At 38.4% G+C, this 23,717-nt stretch overlaps 1 protein-coding gene across 1 annotated transcript; it reads right to left on the reverse strand.

Annotated features, from left to right (window-relative positions):
- Nucleotides 1-11,812: 11,812 nt before the first annotated feature.
- Nucleotides 11,813-18,688, reverse strand: Smp_048660 (putative nucleolar protein NOP56). The gene is made up of 5 exons (XM_018788903.1): nt 18,661-18,688; nt 16,072-16,580; nt 15,767-16,032; nt 15,206-15,729; nt 11,813-12,451 (listed from the first exon to the last, which is right to left on the reverse strand). The coding sequence occupies exons 1-5, from the start codon at nt 18,664-18,666 to the stop codon at nt 11,912-11,914; spliced, it is 1,845 nt and encodes a 614-aa protein (XP_018654399.1). The 5' UTR covers nt 18,667-18,688; the 3' UTR covers nt 11,813-11,911.
- Between the last annotated feature and the right edge of the window lie 5,029 nt (nt 18,689-23,717).

Below are 23,717 nucleotides of genomic sequence, written 5' to 3' on the forward strand. Positions count from 1 at the left end.
TGAAGGCCAAAGGAAAAGAGGAAGACCAAAGAACACATTACGCCGAGAAATGGAAACAGAAATGAGAAGAATGAAAAAAAACTTGATAGAACTACAAAGGGAGGGCGAGGACAGACAGTGTTAGCGAGTGCTGATCGGTGGCCTATTCTCCATTGTGAGTAACAGGCGTAAGTAAGTAAATAAGTAAGTACTGGTCAGCAACTAAGTCTTTATTTCATTTATTAAGTATTACACTTCACACATTTACTCTATTCTTACAATGTTGTTATCATTTTCTAAGACCAACTAACTATTATGGTTAGATTACTATACTGAATAAAAAGAGATTGATCCAACAAACTTTCCTACGAATGACAAGAAAACAAACAAAAATTATCAGTGATAGATGCTTGATCATTTGACTATTAAGTTAGTTCATATATAGGTATATACATCTAACGTTTGTAGTCAGTATGTAATATCCAATTACCATTATTCATTGCTATCAACTTTTGATGTGAATAATAATACTGTAAGACTCGTTGTTTATAGATAGTGTTGACTGAATGTCTTGATCAATCTTCTTTTAAACTACAAAATTGTTTATCATGATTTGTATGTTAAGTAAACAAAACACATTTTCTCTTTCTCCTGGTGATCTACTGGATTATGAAGATGTCAACATCTGGAGAGAAGCACGGGATACAATGGACAGCTAGGATACAACTGGATGATTTAGACTTCACAGATGATCTGGCTCTTTGATTACACACGCAACAACAAATTCAGGAGAAAATGACCAGTGTAGCAGCAGGCTCAGCAACAGTAGGTCTCAATATAAACAAAGGGAAAAGCAAGACTCTCCGATACAATACATAATGCACCAACCGAATTACTCTTGACGGAGAAGCTTTGGAGGATGTGGAAACCTTTACATATCTGGGCAGCATCATTGATGAACACGGTGGATCACATGCAGATGTGAGGGCGAGGATCGGCAAAGCAAGAGCAGCATATTTACAACTGAAGTACATCTGGAACTCAAAACAATTGTCAACCAACACCAAGGTTAGAATTTTCAATACAAATGTCAACACAGTTTTACTGTATGGGGCGGAGACGTGGAGAACTACGAAAGCTATCATCCAGAAGATACAGGTGTTTATTAACAGTTGTCTACGCAAGATACTTCGGATCCGTTGACCAGACAATAGCAGAAACAACCTACTGTGGGAGAAAACAAACCAGATTCTGTCCGGTGGAGGAAGAAATGAGGAAGAAGGGCTGGAAGTAGATAGGACACACATTGAGAAAAGTACCCAACTGCACCACAAGTCAAACCCTCACATGGAATCCTGAAGTCCAAAGAAGGAGAAGAAGACCAAAGATTACATTACGTTGAGAAATGGAAACAGACATGAGAAGAATGAACAGAAATTGGATAGAACTAGAATGGAAGGGCGAGGACAGAGTGTGTTGGCGATTGTTGGTCGGTGGCCTATTCTCCATTGTGAGTACCAGGCGTAAGTAAGTAAGTAAATAAGTAAGTAAGTAAGTAAGTAATCTCCCTAACTGAGGTATGTTTTTTAACCAGTACTACTCCTGTTTATAAATCTGTTGGTTACATAACATTATCATCTTTTATTTGGCGATCTAGCCATTCAGTTTGTATGGAGCATTTTTTCGAGCTATCGTGTATGAAAATCTCTTATGCGTTATATGTAGAAAATTTTTTTTTAAATCACCTTTTAAGTCAGTTTCTAAACGGATGATCAACCTCATGAGTTACAATTTTCACGACTTTTTAATGACTAGATCATGGAGTCTTTTTAGCTTGACTAATCATGAACATGAATTCGGATTCACGTTGTAGTGTCCATTACAGTGAATGTAAATAGTTCGGCCTATTCAGTTGTCAGTCTTATTGGTGTTGATAGATATAGACTACCTGTGACATAATTTTCATCAATTATTAGAGACTTCAAGCTATCGATCTCAAAATCCATTACAGTTCTTCAGATGTATCCATTCTTTATCTTCATCCTAACTTCCAAGGTCCTACATTGATGATCACTAATTGATTGACTAATGAACTATTTAACATAAATTTTAATTCATAAACTTATTATATTCAATGGATTGAACAAAATTTAATAGTTGAGTTCATAAGTTCGAAGGTCCTGGGTTCCAATCCTGCAAATGGGATCGTGGATACGCATTGATGAAGAGTCCCATATTAGGATGAAACGGTTGTCCAGTGCTTCCAGGTTTTCTATGGTTGTCTACTATTAAATTACTACAATCTCTACGAAAACCCCCTTCTGTTAATGAAATAAAATTGTTTATGTAATTTACCATTGATTCTTTTTTTCCCATAAATCACCAATGGAATATAAAAATATACAAATAAGTTACTATCACTTTGATCATCATTACATGTACCTATATTAGCTATTGCTCTGGTCGGTGGAAGGTGCATTGACCTCGTGACTTCTGAAGGAACTCAGCTTTCATCATGAGGCATCATAAATATTCCTTCAACTCCGAGGTCAGAGTTTAAATGGTTTGAATAATTTTTTCTGGTTAGCGTTTTTTTAGCGAGTTAGCTTTTCTACGGGATTGGGTCGCTAACCCCATGCTCAACCCTACTCCTTTATCCAGGATTGGGTCCGGCAGTAGCCCCCGGGGGAGCTACAGGCAGAGTTTTGATCATCATCATATAACTAAATAAACTATTGAAACTATAAATTATTTAGAAAAAACAAAACAATTTTTAGATAAATCAAAGAAATAGTTAAACTATTTATTATCAGTTTGATTCTATTGAACATTGAATGAGCTTTAATACTTAAAAGATTATTGTTATGAATGGATCCCATGGGAATCATAAGTTGAGTATTATTATTATTACTATTATTATTATTATTGTTATTATCACTACTACTACTACTACTACTACTACTACTACTACTACGACTACCACTACTACTACTGGTCAGATTGTATTGCTTCATAAGATTGTAAATCCACTGACTCAAGCACACACATACACATACATACATACATACATACATACAATAGAATAGATAAACCTGGTCACTAATTGAAAACAACAATCATTTTCAGTGAAAAATTGTTTATTTCTTTATTTTTGTTATGCAACATTATTGAAGTCCAAATTTTTGTTTTGTATCAGGTTAAAAACCATACTGAATATTGAATAAAAGAGAGAAAGAAAGATAGAATAATTCTGACATAAATCATTGAAGTACAGTTATGTGTCTGTTTTAAACAAAGATAGTTAGTTGCTAGCAGTAGAATACAGGACATGTGTTTCGTCTTATTCGGAACTTGTCAGCTGGATGTACCTACCATATACCATATGCTAATAATAAGAGACTGATCAATTTCAGTCTTAAACATCAATGGGAAGATCCAAACAATCAATATCGAATGAATGTGTTTGTTTCGTTTACTTACTTACGCCTGTTACTCACAATGGAGTATAGGCCGCCAACCAGCATTCTCAAACACACTCTGTCCTCGTCTTCCCTTTCTAGTACTATCAAATTCTTGTTCATTCTTCTCATGTCTGTGTTCATTTCTCGGCGTAATGTGTTCTTTGATATTCCTCTTCTCCTTCGGCCTTCAGGATTCCATGTGAGGTCTTGCCTTGTGACGCAGTTGGGTGATTTCCTCAATGTGTGTCATATCCACTTCCAGCACTTCTTCTTGATTCCTTCCCCCATTAGATGGAATCTTGTTTGTTCTCTTCCACAGTAGCTTGTTGCTGATAGTGTTTGGCCAACGGATCTGAAGTATCTTGCGTAGACAACTGTTAATAAACACCTGTATCTTCTAGATGATGGCTTTTGTAGTTCTCCGTGTTTCCGCCCCATAGAGTAGAGCTGTGTTGGCATTTGTATTGAAAGTTCTGATCTTGCTGTTGATTGACAATCAAAATATATTTCTTCGCTTTAAAATAGGCTTTTCCATTTATTTAAAGAATGTAATAGAAAATTACAGCAGGGTCATCATTATCTTTTTTTGAGCCATATCTGAAGGTATCTCAACTCATTAAATTGCATGATGTCTATTATCTTGACTGAATACCCTTGATAAATCAACAGATACTCTTCTTAAATACCCATCTTTCATCCCATGGCACTATGTTCTCAAATCTTCTCAACTAGAGTGTTCTGATGGAAAAAAAATACGCGGTATGAAATCCTCTAATTCGATATTCATAAAATATATCACAGTTAATTAAGCTGATCCTTCATGATTATAACTCCAAGTGGAATATTATCAACACATTCAGACAAAGACAGGATTTAACGGGTGTCTTCCCCTAAACCTAAGGAGCACTTCAGAAACAAGTGATTGAACATAGGTAAACATCGAATATCTTTCACATGAAAAGGTCAAACGTAGAATAGAAATGTTCTGGCTGTGAACGTCTAAGGGTTCTTACGAATTCACTTAGGAAGTGAGAAAAATAATTCTCTTGAAATAAATAGTGCAGTAGGTAATCTACACTGATACTGACCTACTTAGTTTAGATGAACTTCACTAGCTGCATAAATACGGTCAGGCACTCATATAATTTCATTTGTACGAATCCTTAAATGTGAGATGATTTATCAACCCACTCAACACCCAGGGTTATCATTCTCACACTCTTTCATCTCTGCATACAACCAAGTACGCTATTCTATTCTAACAATATAATGTGTGTTTCTTGATTAACTGTTTATTGTGTTGGCGCGTATTATCTGATTACATGAGAGGTCACTATCATTGTCATCAGCTTCTAATGTGTTTAGTAACTTAAATACATGCACTACTGAACATCAATGATAAATTAATTTTAGATTACATCGCTCGTTAATCTTAGTTAGATAACCATTAAAAACCATGGAGCAATGAACACTTGTTTCACCCTAGTATAGGACTCCTCAGTGGTGCGCACACATAAACCCATATGTGGTATCAGACCCAAAGCACTCGGTTTCGTGAGCGAGTACTTAATCTCCGGACCAGAATCCAGTGATTTACATGTCTGACTTCAATTAATTCAGGAAACTAAGCGACTAACTTTCATTGCTTGAAGTGGACGACACGCGAAATAGTTGAATCACGAATGATAATTCATAAACCCATCGATAAGTCAGAATAAAAAGTCAACTGTGGTAAAGTTATTCATTCAGTACTGATTCAAAAGTTTGTCGCAATAAGAATTCAATATTGCGGCTGTTGAACTGTCTCCTAGATATTGAATGCTAGACAAAGAGTTTATAAAACATTGGTCATAAAAATTCTGCTACTCATAAGTAGCCTAAATTTAATTAACGAAAACTTCCTGAACCGACAACTAGTAATGTGTGACTATGGAAGAGTTGAAAACTTACATAATAACCACAAGTACATGTATGGGAGGATCCAAGTCTGTTATAGTCTAAAAGCTTGAAGGTTTGTCGCATCGTTTAAATCCAAGTGACAGAAGATATATTCGAATAATTTTTAAGAATGTTTGATGCACACAGTTTTCGCGCAACTCATCAGACCAGACTATGATGTCCAGAACTACAACAAAAGCTCAGTAATTCAGTCATCCACCCCACAGAACTCAATAACTGCTGTAAAAACCTAAAATCTTCAAGGTGAAATCTCTGAAAAATTCAACGTTACTTAACCTGATTAAGTAGTCAGCAGTGTACTCTCATACACACGAACAAATACAGATGAAGACAGCAAATGTAGCAGCAGCCTCTGCATCGATAGGCCTCCACATTCACAAAGGAAAAAGCAAGATTCTCAAATACAACACGGAGAACACCAACCCAATCACACTTGATGGCAAAACTCTGGAAGAGGTGGGAACATTCACGTACCTGGGAAGCATCGTTGACAAACAAGGAGGATCGGATGCAGATGTAAAGGCGAGGATTGGCAAAGCAAGGACAGCATTTTTATAATTGAAGAACATATAGAACTCAAAACAACTGCCAACTAATTTCAAAGTCAGAATATTCAATACGAACGTCAAGACAGTTCTACTGTATGGAGCTGAAATGTGGAGAACTACTACATCCATCATCAAGAAGGTACAAGTATTTATAAACAGTTGTCTACGCAAAATACTCAACATTCACTGACCGGATACTATCAACAACAGCCTTCTGTGGGAGAGGACAAACCAGCTTCCAGCTGAAGAGGAAGTTAGGAAAAGACGTTGGAAGTGGATAGGACATACATTAAGGAAATCACCAATGTGCATTAAAAGTCAATCCCTAACTTGGAATCCGGAAGGGAAGCGAAAAAGAGGAAGGCCAAAGAACACATTACGCCGGGAAATAGAAGCAGATATGAAAAGGATGAATGTTAACTGGAAAGAACTGGAAAGGAAGGCTCAGGACAGAGTTGGATGGAGAATGCTGGTGAGCGGCCTATGCTCCTCGACGAGTGGTAACAGGCATAAGTAAGTAAGTGTACTAAAACAACATATCTTTCATTGGCCTGAAATAAAAACAGGGTTTGTATTACTAATTGACAAAATGTCTCTGACCGATGTTGAGAAATAAGTGATTTTAAAAGTATTACTATGTAAGGAAATGGATTTTAGTTCCTCTTCTAGCAATTGCAAGATCCAGTAGTTTTTAAACTAGTAGTCAGTTCAGTTCAAAACTAGCCACAATAGAGAAGGTTATTGTGTAATGATAATGGATGGATCGTAAACTCCATTCCAAGTGATTTTACAATAGATATGTCCTTGAAACTTCTGTTCTGGTATGTGATGAATTCCAACATCTATGAAATGAAATCCTCCTTCTACCTCATGTTCCATAGTAAATTCTATTTCCTTACGTACTTGGTTGAAAAAATTAAGTACGTCAAATGCTTCAGATTATCGTAAACAAGTAATGTATCTCCAACTTATCTACAATTGAATATAGTTCCGTTAATTGGATGTTTTAGCTTCATATGTTTCAGGTTCTTTACCGATATATCAGCCAGAATTCGGCCTAGTGAGTCATATATGGTAACTCTACCAATTTAACGATATATCACATTGCTGAACTGAAATTGTATGTATTTGGTAAATATGAAGGGGAGTTATTTAAATCCATTGATTGGTAAGGGAAGGAGATCAAGATATTCACATATAGCCTTAGCCGTTTCTTCCAAAAAGACTTTTGTGAAGGATGATGTAACATCAAATCATACCCCCCAATTTATCAGAAAAATTTCAATTACCAAGCTTTTGTGCAAATCCAAGACAATCCTTCAAACTGGAAGGAACTAGTTTCTTGCGAAGTAGTTCTAAAAACTGTCAGCCAGTGGGAGAACTTGTAGAAAAGTTGTATGATGATAGATAATATATGCCTCATCAGTATATTTGGTTTATGTACTTTAGACCACTGAGCCGGCATCCAACGGTGTTAATGTCTAACTTCAACCAATCCACGAAGTTTGAGCAACCGTTCACCAATTGTCTTCAGTGAGTTGTTATCTCACAACAGACCTGGTTTGAACTTCACTGGTCACTGCTTCCCACTAGAACTCCAGGACATGTATCTTGAAGTCAGTCACTAGTAAGCATATGATTATAATCAGAAGGGGTTTACGTAGGTCGCACGAATAAGGTAATTATGATTCGTTTGACTTGAGTTCGTTGTAAGATTATTGATTAAGTTCTTCTTTAGGAATCGTGTTAACTTTTTTTAAAAACCGTTTCTCTATTGTATCTATCATATCTTCCAAAATATTTCCGATGATAAACCTAGTGTAATCATTTGAGATAGATCTTACTTTCGCCTGCGAAACCGAAGGTCCATGGGTCCGAATTCTGCATTCAGGATCGTGAATGTGCACTGATCAGGAGTCATATACTAGGACGAAACGGCTGTCCAGTGCTTTCAGATTTTCTATGGTGGTCTAGCTTAAATCATGAATTCAACTATTAAATTACTACAATTTCTATAAACCCTCATTCTGACAATACTGAAATCCATAATGATTTTATAGAAAGTATAGAATTCCTTGTACACAAACTTTCAAATCGAATGCACCAAGGAGCTTTATTTGTAAACTTAAAACAGAATTCCATGCTTTTCATAAAATTTATTACATCTAGAAATTAGATTCTTGATATACCGTGTACAAGTTGAGCCGTCGAACTCCAGAACCCTCCACGTCACAAATGAGAAGACAGAAGATGAGTGAGAAAGAATGTTATTCCCAAACATAGTCAAATAGGATACAAAACTCTCATGTACTTATAGTTTTTAATAAAAACGAAATCATCATTATAGTCATCCAATCCATATACAATGGTTTTTAGCCTTTTTTTATCCATAAGGGGAGCTACACGACGAGATTCTGGAATGTTTTTCCAAAAAATGATTGAAATACCTTCGGTTCCTTCTAAGATTCTTCCAGTTTCTTCGAGTTCACCCATTGGCCGTACTCAAAAAATTATGATGGATCTCAGCATTGTTTGTAGAAATTTAATCTATGAATTTCATTTCAGAGTGTTCAATCAAAAAAACCAGCTTAGAATTTATAAAAATATTATCCAGTGAAATACATACATCATTCATTGAGTAAAAAAATCAGACTGCTGCCTGGAGAGAGACATCTCGATTCTGAGTTTGCAGATGATATTGTCTTACTGTGCGATAATACCCAAGCCATACAAACCGCACTTAATCAGTAGGCAATCAGTGTCCATAGGTACGGTAAGTGATTTGCACCTTCGAAGTGCAAAATACTTCTACAAGACTGGCAGGATTCTAATCTTGTACTCACCCTGGGTAATGAGCAGATAGAAGTAGTTGAGAAGTTCGTGTATCTAGGTAGCTGCATAAGTGCTGGTGATGACGTGGGTGATGAGATTGATGCACGTATAGTGAAAACCAGAGCGGCTTATGCCAATCTCGACCATCTTTGGCGCCTTCGTGATGTTAGTCTGGCTGCAAAAGGTCGGATCTACAACGCGTCGGTGAGAGCAGTTTTGCTCTATATTTGTGAAACCTGACCTCTCTGAGTTGAGGATGTTAGATGACTCTCTGTGTTCGATCATCGTTGTCTCCGAAAGATTGCTGACATCCAGTGGCAACACTATGTTAGTAATGCAGAGGTTCGGCATCGTGTGTTCGGGTGCAGAGACAATAATCCAATTGGTGTCGCCATCTTGAAACATTACCTTCAGTGGCTTGGATTTGTTTTACGAATGTCCCGGAGAGTTTCTCGTCGTGCATTATTTGCCGACGCTGGGACTTGTTGGAAAAAGCGGAGAGGTGGCCAAGTGTATGACATGGTGTCGTGGTATGAAAGAAAGCTTCAAAGGGCTGGCTTTTGTTGGTCCTTTACGACTCCCTGGTTGGGGTCCTAGAGATGGTGCAACACAATGACGTTATCAGATATTGCTCAGAATAGAAGTCAGTGGCAACCCTGCTGTAACTTTATTTTACTTTATTCATAAAAAGGTGGACGTAACTTCTTTAACTAGAATTCTTTCTGGTTCTACCTCCGCTAACTGAACTGCTTCTCTCAATATAATAATTTCATTATCATACACTAATTTCTGTTCGTTATTATTCCCCTTTTTCTTATACACACCATACATTCTTTATATCTTCACATTCTCATTGTTATTGTGTGGCGCATATGTATCTGGTACCTTTTTGTACCAATATTTATGTGCTCAAATAAGCAAACGCGTCATTGGTCCGGTTGATAAATCACTGTTCTCTAATTGGCGGTATCATTACATATTAATAGGGCACAATGCCACAAAATATAACAGCAACGTAATAGTATTTCGTAATGGGATAAGATAGTGGTTGGAAGTGGTCAACAGGAAACCCTGGACCCGGGTTTCGTGCTACTTGGCACTATAATCTTGAGGGAACTGGTGCTCCCTGACAGATTCGATCCCGTGTCACTCAGCTTCACAGTCAGAGACGCTACTACTGAGCTATTCGGGCCGCGACCGACCTCCTGTAGGACTGAGATGTAATCACAATTGATTGATCACTGAGTGCCCCCAAATGCCCTGGTACGGCCGAGAGTGGGGAGAGTCTGCTCTCCCTCTCGAAATGCTCTCATATGACCACGCGAATATATAGCCTCTGCCAGGGAAGTCCTACTCACTGCCTTCTCGTGACGGGGGTGTTGTTTACAAAAGTGAGAGGACGAAAAGCGAATGTCCGGCGCTTTAACCGGGTTGGTGGATGTGGAGGATCCACCTAGGGGAGTTGGAAAACCCTGATTCCGAACCAATGGTGCACATGGGCTCCAGTATCCTGAAGGAACGAATGGCGTATGAGCCAACTGTTGGTCACCGGCTACCATGGGACCGCATCTCCTTACGATGCTCCACTGCCTTGTGGACTAGACCTTTAGGTCAAAGGCTCCGGGTGTGGCCCCCTAAGAAAACCACCTGCTTCAGTTTGGGCACCTGGGCAGTATCACAGCCCTCACACAAATCGAATGAGATTTGTGAGGCGCATATATACCTGGTGCTTCCTTGTACCAATATTTATGTGTTTAAATAATAATAATAATAATAATAAATAAGATCACTGAGTGGTGATCCTGTTGACCACCTCCAACCACCATCTTATCTCAATATATAGTGAATGCAGTGTCGAGCCACCTAGACTAGTGGCCACATTGCAATTTCATCGATAGCATTCGATCAGCACTAACAAGGACTTGACATGCATGACATTGATCACCACCCAAATTGAGCGAGAGTCGATTATTTTCAAAAGATGACAACTGGTATTGATAAGTTCATTCACTACTCACTAAATTCACAGCTTCATATCCTATTTGAATTTTACTAAGCAACGATACAGGCAGACTGTTGACCTGAGGGATGTTTATATATCCAAATTACCTGGTTAGTATTCTCATGATTACCGAAATCAATAGTTGCAGACGTTGAATGACATCACTTGCAACTGGTCAAAGTGGTACAGATATATATTCCATCTCTTCTAGGTCTTTAGCTCTAGTATTCCTTCATACATACATTCTTTCCACTCTGTGTTCTCAAACTATATTATGAATGTTTAAACTTTCTCACTGATTTTTTATTATAAGATTGTTTCGACTCATTCTGTCGATTTCGTCTCGTTGTTCTAGTTTAAATTTATTTATTTAAGCACATAAATATTGGTACAAGGAAGCACCAGATACATTTGCGCCACACAAATCTCATTTGATTTGTGTGAGGGCTGTGATACTGCCCGGGTGGCCAAACTGAAACAGGTGGTTTTCTTAAGGGGCCACACCCGGAGCCTTTGACCTAAAGATCTGATCCACAAGACAGTGGAGCATCGTGAGGAGATGCAATCCCACGGTAGTCGGTGACCAACGATTGATTCATACGCCATTTGTTCCTTCAGGATACTGGATGCCATGTGCACCATTGGTTTGCAATCAGGGTTTATCAACTCACCTAAGTGAACTCGCCGTGTTCACCAACCCGGTTAAGGCGCCGAATATTCGCTTTTCGTAAACAACAGTAATGCCTCGAGAAGGCAGTGAGTAGGACTTGTGTGGCAGAGGCTATATACGCGTGGCCATATGAGAGCATTTCGAGAGGGAGAACGGACTCTCCCCATTCTCGGCCGTACCAGGGCATTTGGGAGCTCCAGTTTAAATAGTAACTTATAGATTAACATATATTTGTACCACGTCCTACATTCATTAAGACTACTGACAGACAGATGTATGGTGGAATGTAGCAGATATCCAAATGCATTATTATTATCATTATTAATTAGTAACCAACGTAGAGATAGAAGAATAAGAGATTCACAAACACATTTTGTATTCCACACAACAAAAAAATAATCACCATGGATACTATTATTTACAATAGATGGTCTTCTTTTACACAGTTATGAAATGTAAATTAATCCAACATTATATAACTTTTTTTTCTTTTCTTCTTTTTTAAACTATCCGGTTTCATATCCTCTAAAAGTATACTTGACTCAGAAGCTGATCGTTTACGTTTACATGATACTGGTGTTTCCATCGTTTCTACACAAATACTATTACCATTTGTTAACATTGAATTTTCTACGATCTCAATCGATTCTGAATGATGACGTTTTTTCTTTTTCTTCCCTATTATACTTTTCTCTTCTTTGTCATCATTTAATAACTGATATTGATTTATTTCAGTGGCTTGTTGATCTAATTCACCTTCATCAAGATTGATTACTTCATTCTGATCATTCAAAACACCATCTACAACAGTAGTATTGGTAGTAGTAGTAGCAGTAGTGGTGATGTTCCCATTTAAATGACGTTTTTTCTTACGTTTCTTTTTACCATCTGATATAGGTGTTTCCATTGTGGTTACAGCTGCTTCTTCTTGACTATCTGAATCTCTTTTATTCAGTGTTTTAATCGCTTTTTTCTTTGTTCGTTGAATATATTTATTTACCTTAATAAAAATATCCAAAGGAAAAGGTTGATAGAACTGAATCGTCTGAATACAAAATCTACAATCAAATACTATTGAATATCAGAACCTCACACATTAATACTGATAGACGATAGATGATTATAAAAAACCGAGGTTATACAATAATGTTGGAACGTTCATTAAGAATATAAAAAGTCAATGAGAGAACCATTGTTAACTACATAGTGCGAAAAAGCTATCTTTTTCTATTCCAAAGGTTCGCAACAATCCTCAACGTTTTCAGTAACCCAGGATCTCCGAGTTTCACGATGAGCATGATGCTTATACACCTTTGAATTGGAACACAACGAGGTTCACAGTTTCAGCTCGTCAGTTCGTAACAGAATGAGAATATCATGCCAGTTCATCAATGATAGCTATCTCATACTCTTAACATTTTGTAACTCCACTGCCGTTAATCCTGACTATAACTTTAGGGGGCTCTCTATAAAGGTAGTCACTAATGAGCATAGAATTACTATTGCTTACTTTAGGGATGTCTTATGGAGATTGATTTGATTTGTAGGCTGTATTCGTCACAGATTGATCTCAGTTGGAAAACCGTTGAGAACTAATAAATAATGGATGGTTGTTTCGTCCAAATGTGAGACTCCTTAGAAGTGTGTACCTACGATGAAAATACTTGTGACCGCTCTGGTTTTCTGATGGGTTTGGAGAAGTAGGAATTCAAGTGGAGTGTCAGTTGATAACGTGATAAATGTACAGAAACAGAGTCAGTAAATTCAGATCATGTAGTGAAAGCGAAGACAGAACAACTTTGACCTAAGAAGTTTTATTGATTTAGTTTTTCTTCCTTTTAGTACATTTTAGGATTGGTTCTGTACAAGGGGCACCCACTGAACTGATAGGTGCTAAGAAACTTATCCTTCCTGGCTTCATGCACAATAAGGAGTGGAGACAGCTTAAACGTAGGCTAATAAAAAACCTATGCAATGGTTGTGAGCAGCGGTGGGTAGCGAAAGCAGAGATGAAAAAGGTAGCAGCGATAGGTAACAGTAGACAACTGTTCTAACTTATTAAGGAAAGGGATATTAAAAATCCGGCTGATGAAACTATCTCGGAAAAAGATGGGACTATTATATACACTTAATCCAACAGATTGGACTGAGGGGGAGAATTTTTTAGGGAACAGTTCAATTGGCCTTCAGCCACACCTCAGTTACTGTCATCAGAATTGCTTAATTCAAGTGGTGTTTGTCAGGATTGTCCGTTACCCTTATTTTTTAACTTCGCTATATACATGCTTTTAGATATAAAACTTTTATTGTCAAACTTTTCATGGATTGATCTCCTACCGGAAAATTCAATTGTTGACTTAGAATACGCAGATGATATAGTTTAGTCTGGTGAAAACTCTAACAAAATGTTTTGTTATGACTGCTTTAAGCAATAATGCAAACATGTTTGAGATGCAGTTCTCTTTCCAAATGCAAAATGTTGCTTTAAGATTGACTTTCGTCAGAGCCTGAAATAATGGTCGAGAGTGAGATAGTTGAGCGTATCGATTGCCTCAACTATATTGGAAATCTCATCAGTTCTAATGATCTGGTGTCTGACGAAATCTCAGCATGAACTCAGGACTCAATTGGCTTGTGTTAACTTGGGTCACTTGTGGTGTATGCGAGATATCTACCTACATCCGTCTATGAAGTCTTTGACAATTGCACTGAGCCATGTTAATAGGTGTAGACTACCTGCTTTGGGTCTGCATGATTACCTTAACCAGTGGTTAGACTTTCTATCACCACACATACTGTTAGTACTTCTACCATTCTGGAATCTTGACTGACGATTTCATCTTTCTGTACAAATGGAGTATGGCAACTAGAACCGATGTACATATACACTAGGTTCTACGTTGCGACTAACTGGGAGACTTAGTATAAGCCTACGGTAATTGTCCTTTTGCGAAAAATCGAGATTAGTCTAACACGAACCGGCTCTATAGCGGACTCCATAGGACGAGCAATCCGAATTTAATAATCCATCAATAAATCAAGAAAGTGATCTATCATACATAAAGTTACAACGATGGACAACTATCAGTCAGTTATAAGCCAAGTAGAAACTGGCAAATATATGGATCGGCTTAAGCCACCACACAATACCAACACAGAGAGATGAAACTATCAGGACAAATGTCAGAGGAGTAGTAACAGTAGAAATGAGTGGTAATATCTTTCAAGAATGAATTCGTGGGACAAAAAAACAAAAACTATAAGATAATTTTAAAACTCGAAATCTAATGGAAAACATATATTGGACACATCTGGTCCACTTTCACTGATTTTGAGCCACGTTAACTTTTAAAAGTTACGTTTCACAACAATAAAGTAGAACAGAACGAATCGCTGAGCAATACAGTCGTCTTTTGATATGCAGACAGACATCTTGCCTATGCCACAGGTGATACAAATTGGTAAAAGCGGACCAAACTTTTAGAGTTGGACAGTTATTCCTGCAACTATAAAAAGAAACACGTCGAGTAAAATGGATTATTCAGAAGTACGGACATTTTGGTTTCGCTGATGATTCTTAACTTTTTATGGATAAGTACATGAAACTAAAAGTTTATATTCTATGAAATTTAGTAAGCAAACAAATGAGTGACGCTTGACCAACGTGCTCAAAGTAATCTTTCTCTGTTTGCTACATCAACGGAGGCAAGATTAACTAACAGTTGAATAAATAATTAAAGACTAGTATACTTACCTCGGCGATTGCGCGCGCCATAGCTTCAGCATTTGTAGGAGGCGTAGTACCAGTCTCAAAATAATTCAATCTATCCTCAATTTGTTGCTTCAAATGTCTCCCATAGATATCACAAAGCACTTCACTAAAGCAGTCGATCCGAGAGGCTATAGCACATTTTGCAGCCAAAAATCTAGAGATTTTTCCCTTGTTTTCTCGCGCAGCACGAGCGATAAATGGACTATGGTAAATCAATCCGTACTTTGGTGTAGCACCACGTGATCGTAATGCTCTGAATAACGCTTTTTCCGCCCCCAATATCTGAATTGTCGAGGCAGGGAATTTAGCCAAGTTCGTAAGGGATCCCGCATGAGCAATTAGCCTTGCACTTACTCTATCCCCAATCATTGTGCTCAAGTTTGGAGCAACACCAGCAAGCTTCTTAGCTAAATATTCTTGTGTTAGTCTTCTACGTTCAATTAATGCGTTAATTTTTTCAGTGAATGTTGCCAAATTCTCAGCATCATCATCCGTAATATCAAAGCCTACATGCAATCAAAATCAGAAAAAGTGTCAACATACCAACGGATGACTTGGCAGATTCGATGATATCTGAAGCAACTTGACTATTAGTTAAGGCCTCCAATGCATCAAGATTTTCTTCTGTTGCACCAGCTCGAGTGCGAATAAGACCGACTACTTTAACGAAAGTTGGATTGTCAGGAACAATTTTTGACAATTCTGGGAAATGATATGAGAACCATTCTTTGACACGCATGCAAAAGTTATTTACATCTTTATCTAATTGGTCTAGTAAATTTATGGATTGAATAATCATATTGTCATTTCTAAACAAGCAGATGAGTAAACGATAAAAATAAACAAACCTGTATATATTGAATTTCACTTTAGCTCTAGAATAACTATGACCCAAACCTATTTGAGCTTTTGATTCGTCGAAATGAGAAAACTCTTTGATATATTTAGGAAAGTAAAATCGGAGAGCCCGGTAGACTTCATGAAGGATGGATTCAGAGGAACATGAAATAGTTTCTGGCAATCCGATTTCAGGCGCTTTAAGAGATTCAGCGAGTTTCCGGTCTGAGATGCACAGCAAAACATCTGAAGAAGCAGGTAAATTCTCCTCTATGAACGTTTTAAGTTCCTGTGGAACAACGCCTTCTGATATCCCATTACAATTTTGTAGAGCACTAGCTGAGGAAGAGAAAGGCACAAATGCATGCAATTTAAAGCATTTCATAAACTCTTCTTCATTGTTCAAAAGATCTGCAGCTAACTGTTGTAACGCAGTAACAACATCTGAAGTTTCTACTGACTTGATTTTAACTCTGAACAGAGCATATCCTAACGCGTGCTCATACAGAATAAAGACCTTCTGAAAAGCAAAAAGGCATCATAAAAATGTGCGCTACGAAATAAAATACTTTTAATGGAAAAATTACAATCAAATTATGGCTTTGGTATTGTTACTTTAAACGGATTAAGGGTGTACTTGTCAAAAAACAAGTTGGGTAAATTAACTTATCCTATATGATTTGATTACCTACTTCGGTTTAAGCGCGCGAGAATTATCCCAGCCCTCACACAAATCGAATGATGCGTGGCGTGTATAGATTTGATGCCTCCTTGTGCCAGTATTTGCGTTTAGAAACAAAACTTATCATGAGTGGTGCTTTCGTAACATAAACACTTAATTCCGGTTGATGAGTCAGTTATGCTATCTATCTATGTAGGTTTTAATCAACTTTCTCTACTCTGACTGTTATCCTGAATGTCCTTTGCATTTAGTTAATAAATTCAAACAATCAGTTCAATTGATCTAACTGCAATCGAAGAGTTAGACACGCAATATTTGATACTGTGTTTTATAATGAATGGAATAAAATATCACCACCCTAAAAAAATGGTTGCATGTGGTTGCATTTTATCAGTCAGTCACAACGTACAACTTGGTACGTACGCACATCAATTTGGGTTGCCATACCACATTAACACAGAGATGTAGTTGTCCATTCAAATCTCATGGTGGTAAAAGTAGTAAGAGTATAATCAGTAATCAGAAAGATTAGGGTTTGAAGATGTTATTCAAAAAGTATAATCCGGTGAAACAAATTTGGAACCAGAAAAATAGAAAGGGACAGTAAGAATTTAGGAGAACACAAAGAGTGGATGCACCTTCGCCATTTCAAACGATTTTGAGCCATGTCATTCAAGGTCTCTAACCATCGGTTACTATCACCTTGCGGATCCCAACCAGGTAGTCTACATCTATCAACATGGCTCAGTTCACTCGTCAGTGAATTCATGGAATTGTTTCATGTTTTAATCTGGTCGCCCCTAGCTGTATTTTATGAATTTTGCGGATTTATCTAGAAACGTAAATCTGTACCTACTAAGTGCACTGAGCTTCAAGAAACAATCTCTGTAAGAGCCTATCTAGAACAGAGAGAATTAAATAGGACTCGGAAATTCTGTCTGATAGTCGACGAGAAAAAAACCGACTTGTCAGTAGAATCGGAAGGAAAGTAGCTGTTCACATGAAATAAAAACCACCTACAAAGTGCAGATAAGAGAGAAATCTGACTTCATGAGTTGTATATCGTTTGAGAAAATACCATAATTACCATAACGGTTTACTTTGCAGAACACCATTTCTTCTAAATACCAATGAGTAATCTTAACATATCACACGATAATTTAAATTGCCCTTCAATTAGCAGAAACATTAACGGAACATTATTACCGGGGCATACGTTACTCAACTATGCACAGCAGTAATGTGATTTACTTGTCAAGCTGCGGGGTGTAGTTGAAATCAGATCGCACCTTTTGATAAGACTAGTTTACGTTCGACTGAGCAAACCGAAGATGGATATGGGTTGAGGGTTTGGATTAGCAATGTATGACTTATCTGCAGATAAGTGTCCAAACTCCACTGATGGACATTACTATTCGATTGAAATAATGCTAGTTTGTCCGAACCAAACAAGATTTAAACCATGAATATCAAGTGGACGGTTTAGCTTCATACAGTTTTCAGGATTCAAAGATATTTATGCAAGTATGCTCACTTATCGCATGGTTAGAAAACCACATAAGTCGGAGTATAAAGAAAATATGAGTGGCATTATAGCTGGTGAACGGATAGAAAAAACCATGCTTTACACTGGATTAGACACTGTACTAGTTAAGAGTTTAAAACACCGCTTGAAATGAGACTTAGATTTGGTTGGGACCAAAGGATTGTTACACGGACGGTCTCAAACAACAGTGTGGACTGAGTATTCAATCCATTGAATATATTGACGGGAAGTAGCAGATACCCACCAGGTTTTATCGCCCGACAGAAGGAACACAGAAGCCTTATGAAAAAGGAATAGCCTTCTCTCTTGGCCTATTGCCTGTAAACCGAAAAGTTAAAACATAGCCGAAGTCATCGCATAGCGTGCACGTACCGTCATAGTTTCAAAACATCGCGCGTATGACCTTTAATCAAGTAGTTCAAATGGTTGTGGACGGAATAGAAGAAGCTTTCGCTTAACGGGCTTCCGTGTCTAGTAGCAGTGGATCACCAATACTTTCAGGCAGGAACCTAGGTATAATAATGATAATAGGAAAAAAAGAAATTGGTAAATCATAGTAAGATATTATCCTTAGTCCTTAAGAATAGATCGTTTCCTCTTAAAAGACTACTGAGAAGTTGCTTGGACTAACTCATTCGGCAGCGAATTTTAGCATTTGACAACTCTTAAGGAGTACAAGCTGTGTCTACAGTCCGTTCTGCTATGTCGGGTCTCCAGTTTCTGGGTGTTACCCCTTACGATAGTATTGTGACTAAGTTTAAGTAGATGTTTAAGGAGAGTGTTAAGGATACTGTAAGCCATGAGAAAGTTACCTATAAGACGCCTATACTCTGACGGGTAAAGGTTAGGTGACTGGAGGCGATCTTCATAATGTTTGAATTTGAGTCCCCGAACTGATTTCGTGGCTCGAAGTTGGATAAGCTCCGGAGTGTCCTTATCCTTTTGGAGAGAGGGAGGAAATACTATGTTTCCGTACTCTAAATGGGGACGAATAAAACTGTTGAAGATTATGTGGAAAGTTATTCCGTCAAATTGGCCAAAAATGCGCTTCAGTGTTGCCAGTGCAGGGTTTTCTCGAAAGGCGTTTTCGTCACAGTTAGCGACTTCAAGTCATAGGGTACCAACACTCCTAAATCTTTTTGACTTGAGTTACTCCTAGAGAGGAGCTTCATAAGTTGTAACTGTAGTCTGCATCATGTCGCAGATGGACTACTTTACACTTCGAAGTGTTGAAGATAAGTCCGTTGTCGTCTGCCCAACTTTGAAGTCGAGTCAGATCCTCATGAAGTGCTAGCATATCCCCTTGGTTGCATATCTCTCTCCAAAGTTTCCCATAATCAGCAAAAAGCAATAAGTCAGACGATACTCGTTGTGAAAGGTCGTTTATATAAGTCAGGAAGAGAAGAGATCCTAGTATTGAGCCCTGGAGGACCTCACTAGGACATTCCATAGCCTGAGAGAAAGTGGAATTAACCGCGACCTTAAATTTTCAATTTTTTAGATATCAAGTGAGCCAGTCAATTAAAGGTGGTTTGATACTTAATCGTTTAGGCGTGTTGATAAGACATATATGGTTGACCCTATCAAAAGCTTTTGAGAAATCCAGGTAAATGGTGTCAACCTTCCCCTTGCGATCAAGGATGGTTGTCCATCTATCCACCGCAGTCAGCAGGTTGGCCATACAAGAATGACCGTTTCTGAAACCGTGTTGTTGGGGTGAGAAGGACTTTAAGGATAATAAGTAGTCGTGTACACCATCGCATATCAGGGACCCCATAATTGTAGAAGATATATAGACTAGGGCCACCGACCAGTAGCTTGAAGCTTCGCTGCGTCGACCTCCTTCGAAAATTGGTGTGATGTGAGCCAGACACTGAATTCCCTGTAATGTGTCTCGACTTAACGAGTGTGAGAACATCACGCTAATAGATGTTGCCAAGATTGAAACTGTTTCCTTTAGTATAGCAGAATGAACCATATACGAACTAGGAGAAGTATCTTTTCTTAGGTGCTGCAGTTTACGGAACACCAGGTCAGCGCTCACGTTCACTTCGGAAAGTCCTGTGCAGTTGCAGATGAAGGTTACATTAGTGTAGTTGATGTGCGTCGGTTAAAATGTCCGAGAGTATTGTTCAGCCAAGAGGTTAGTGGCATCCCCGTCGTTATTGATCGGACCATTAGGACCTAGCAGTTTGGAAACTCCAGTTTTGGCTTGTCGGATAGAAATGCATAACGGAATAAGCTTTTCGGATTGAAGATAAATTTATCGATAAGGTTGGTCTGGTACTGAAGCCTGTCTTCTCTTATTGGCTTTGTGCACATCTTCCTTAAACGTTTGTATTGCCTGTACGCGCCGTTGTTATCAGTTCGTTTGTATTCAACACAACAGTACCTTTTGTGGCTTAGCAAACGAAGAGTGAGGTTCCTGATGATTGTAGGTTGATTTTAGCTTTTGGCGACCGTTTGAGGAACTGAATGCTTAGTAGCACATAAAAGCGTGTACAGTAAGAAATCCCAATGAGCATCCACTTCAAGTTGATGGTGAACACCCCAATCCACCTATTGTATATAGTACTTTAAAGCTGGCACGTTCAACCGCTTGAAATTCTAGCGCCTGTTGTCGGTGAGATATCTTAGCTCAGTTTTGCTGACAAAACTAAAGGATATAATGGCGTGGTCGCTTTTCCCCAGGGGAGCCAGAATTAAGAGGTTGTCATTTAGGAATTCTTCGTTTGTAAATACCCAGTCTAAGCGCGACGGCGTCTGACTGTTTCTCCAACAAGTTGCCGACTTCGCTTTTCGAATGATCCCAGATCCTCAATGAGGTTGAATAACCGAGCTTTACTTGAGTTTTCACCTCCAATATAGGTATGTTCCACGAAATTGACTCTAGGAAGATTGAAATCTCATAGGATCAGGATATGAGAGAATCCGAGACGCATAGAGCGGGTATACGATTGTCATACTCGATGTCAGCAGTGGGCTTCCTGTAAATGACCCCAACTAGACATTTCGAGGTGGTAGATAATCTTACTGAACACCATACGGATTCATCAAAATTGAAAAACTCTTGGTTTTGAATTTGGTGTACCTCCAGGCATGATCGCATGTACAAGGCTACTCCCCTCAATCCTGTTTTTCTGTCGTTGCGAAACAAAGATACCCTAGCTCCTGGTCCGTAAACTGAGAAGATATCCAAGTTTCAGATATTCCTATCAGATGAGCATTATTAGCATTGGCAAGTTTCTCCACTGAGTCCAGGTTCGGCATCTTGTTGTTTGGAGGTCGAAGCGCGTTTCCGATTCCTAAGCTCTTTGATGACCGGAAGGGCATTCCTGAGGGCAGACTGTACGGCCAAGTCATCAGTTGATTTCCGTACAATACTTGGGATGTTCAGCTTAGGCGGTGACGCCTGACCTTTTCGACTCTGTTAACGTGGGCTCAACCACCAACAGAGTTTTGGGGAACCACCATAACATTCAAGGACTCTGTGCTAGGAGACACAAGTTTGCTAAGCTGGTCTATTACCGTTGACTTTATGATGGTGCTGAATTTCAGCATGCCATCACTATCTCTATTATTGCTCCATCGATAGTAGACGTGTAGATATCCCCCTTCTTCTTTGCACTGTGTCCTTCTTTGTCTACCCGTTGTACGACTGTCATTTCCAGACAACTTGTTCCGCAGACCTGTCAATAGGGCAATGATGTTACTCAGCAAAACTACAGCGCCCCTGTTGTACATAGAACATACCCATCTAAGGTCCGACTTGCTGAGTCTGTTGTAGGCAGTTGCTGTGAGATCTGTGTACGCTTCGTGGAACCAACCTTTGCAGTTGCCGCACTGCATGCCATCCTATTTAGACTAAATAGTTCAAGTAGCTGTGAACCTGATAGAAACATTCAGTTGACGAGCCTATGTGTTAGGCTGTAATGAAGATTACTGTGTGTAGAGACCGAGGTATGTGAAACCAGTTAAGGTAAAGTAGCATGTGTATGAATGAACGGTATATGTATGTGATGCTCTGACCTGTGATAGATATCACTTATCTTAAAAAATTGCGAAAGCCGTTTCAACCTGTAGTGAGTTTCAAGACCTGACTAATTTTAAGGAGTAGTTGTCTGCATCCTAGTTTAAAGTATTGTACTTCAAATTCCAAGTATTTCTTATTAAGTTCGTGTAATAATTGCACTTAGGCAAGTGTTTCGTAAGATTCCTACGGGCTTCAAGAATTTTTTAAGTCGTTAAAATTCCGCCTTTGAGCTCACTGTACTCTTTGGTCAAAAGGTTGTGAGATCTGTATTCAGGCCTGAGAACTGATTTCTCTGTTCGCATTCGAACACACTCAACAGCAGTCATATTTCTTCGGAGTGCAGAGGAAAACACCATGTTTTCAAAATGATACCAAAGAAAACTGTCAATGATTGAATGGGCATGTGTACCAACGATTAGACCGAAAATCCCCTTCAAAGACAAGAATGAGACGGCAAAGTAGGATGGCTTGTAAGTCAATATTAGTCCTCCAAATATGAAGCTAGTAAATATACCTGTAGTGGTATTGGTTATAACCACACTATTTGATCTGCTGAAAATGAGATAACTGAGAAAATTCATATTCAGCGTTTAACACTGGTGAAAGCATCAAAAATGAATGAAGGTGACATGACTCAACTTTGCGGGCGTGGTCATTTTGTGTAACCTGTACCTCTCCAAAATAAATATATCATTTTATCTCCAGCCGAAATGAGTTCTTCGAAAGTATTGAACATCGGGTTGCAGATTATCACTATACGACGAGTCAGAATAGACAAAAATGTGACTTCCACGTAAGATCTTATGGATTAGATGGTCACATCATGACAAATCTACAATTTTGGGATTAGGTCTATTATTGTAGTAACAGATAAATGTACGAATAACGAATTAGGCCGCAATTATACATACTCATGGAATAAGCTATCACATATTACTGAGCAAACAACTTCCAATTGGTTTTTTCTGCTCAGAGTCTTCTGGAACCCAGTTCACTGGAAAGCTGGAAAACTAAAAGTCGGTTAGATCAAAAGCTGCTGCAAGTAATTTCAGCTGTGTGTTCAAATGACCTCCTTCCTTTTTGACAAGTGATTAGTTCGTATTCGTTTTGTATGTATCTGTAACAGCTCAGGTTGGTTGGTTAAGAGTTGACCCCAAACAACCAAGCATATGCTAAAACAGTATTGTCCAAGTATTCATTCACTTCCTTACCTTTTGTAAGCGTTATATTCCCTACTATCTTATATGGAATGTTGAGAGCCTTTGTTTGTCTGAACAGATAATCCCACGCTCCACTGTGACTGCGCGAAGATCGAACTAAAGACCTATTCACTACTTCTCTGGTTTCTTCTATCAATAGCACGAGGGTTACCTATAGGCACGAAAGTGGTGAGCCC

Source organism: Schistosoma mansoni, chromosome W (genome assembly GCF_000237925.1).
Source record: "Schistosoma mansoni strain Puerto Rico chromosome W, complete genome".
NCBI lineage: Eukaryota > Metazoa > Platyhelminthes > Trematoda > Strigeidida > Schistosomatidae > Schistosoma > Schistosoma mansoni.

What these genes read in the sequence shown, in the direction of transcription:
- Smp_048660 (XM_018788903.1), bottom strand. An exon ending in GTGAAATTCAATATATACAG is followed by an intron (nt 16,033 to 16,071) that starts GTTTGTTTATTT and finishes CTGCTTGTTTAG; the next exon opens with AAATGACAATATGATTATTC. An exon ending in TGGCGCGCGCAATCGCCGAG is followed by an intron (nt 12,452 to 15,205) that starts GTAAGTATACTA and finishes ATTTTTATTAAG; the next exon opens with GTAAATAAATATATTCAACG.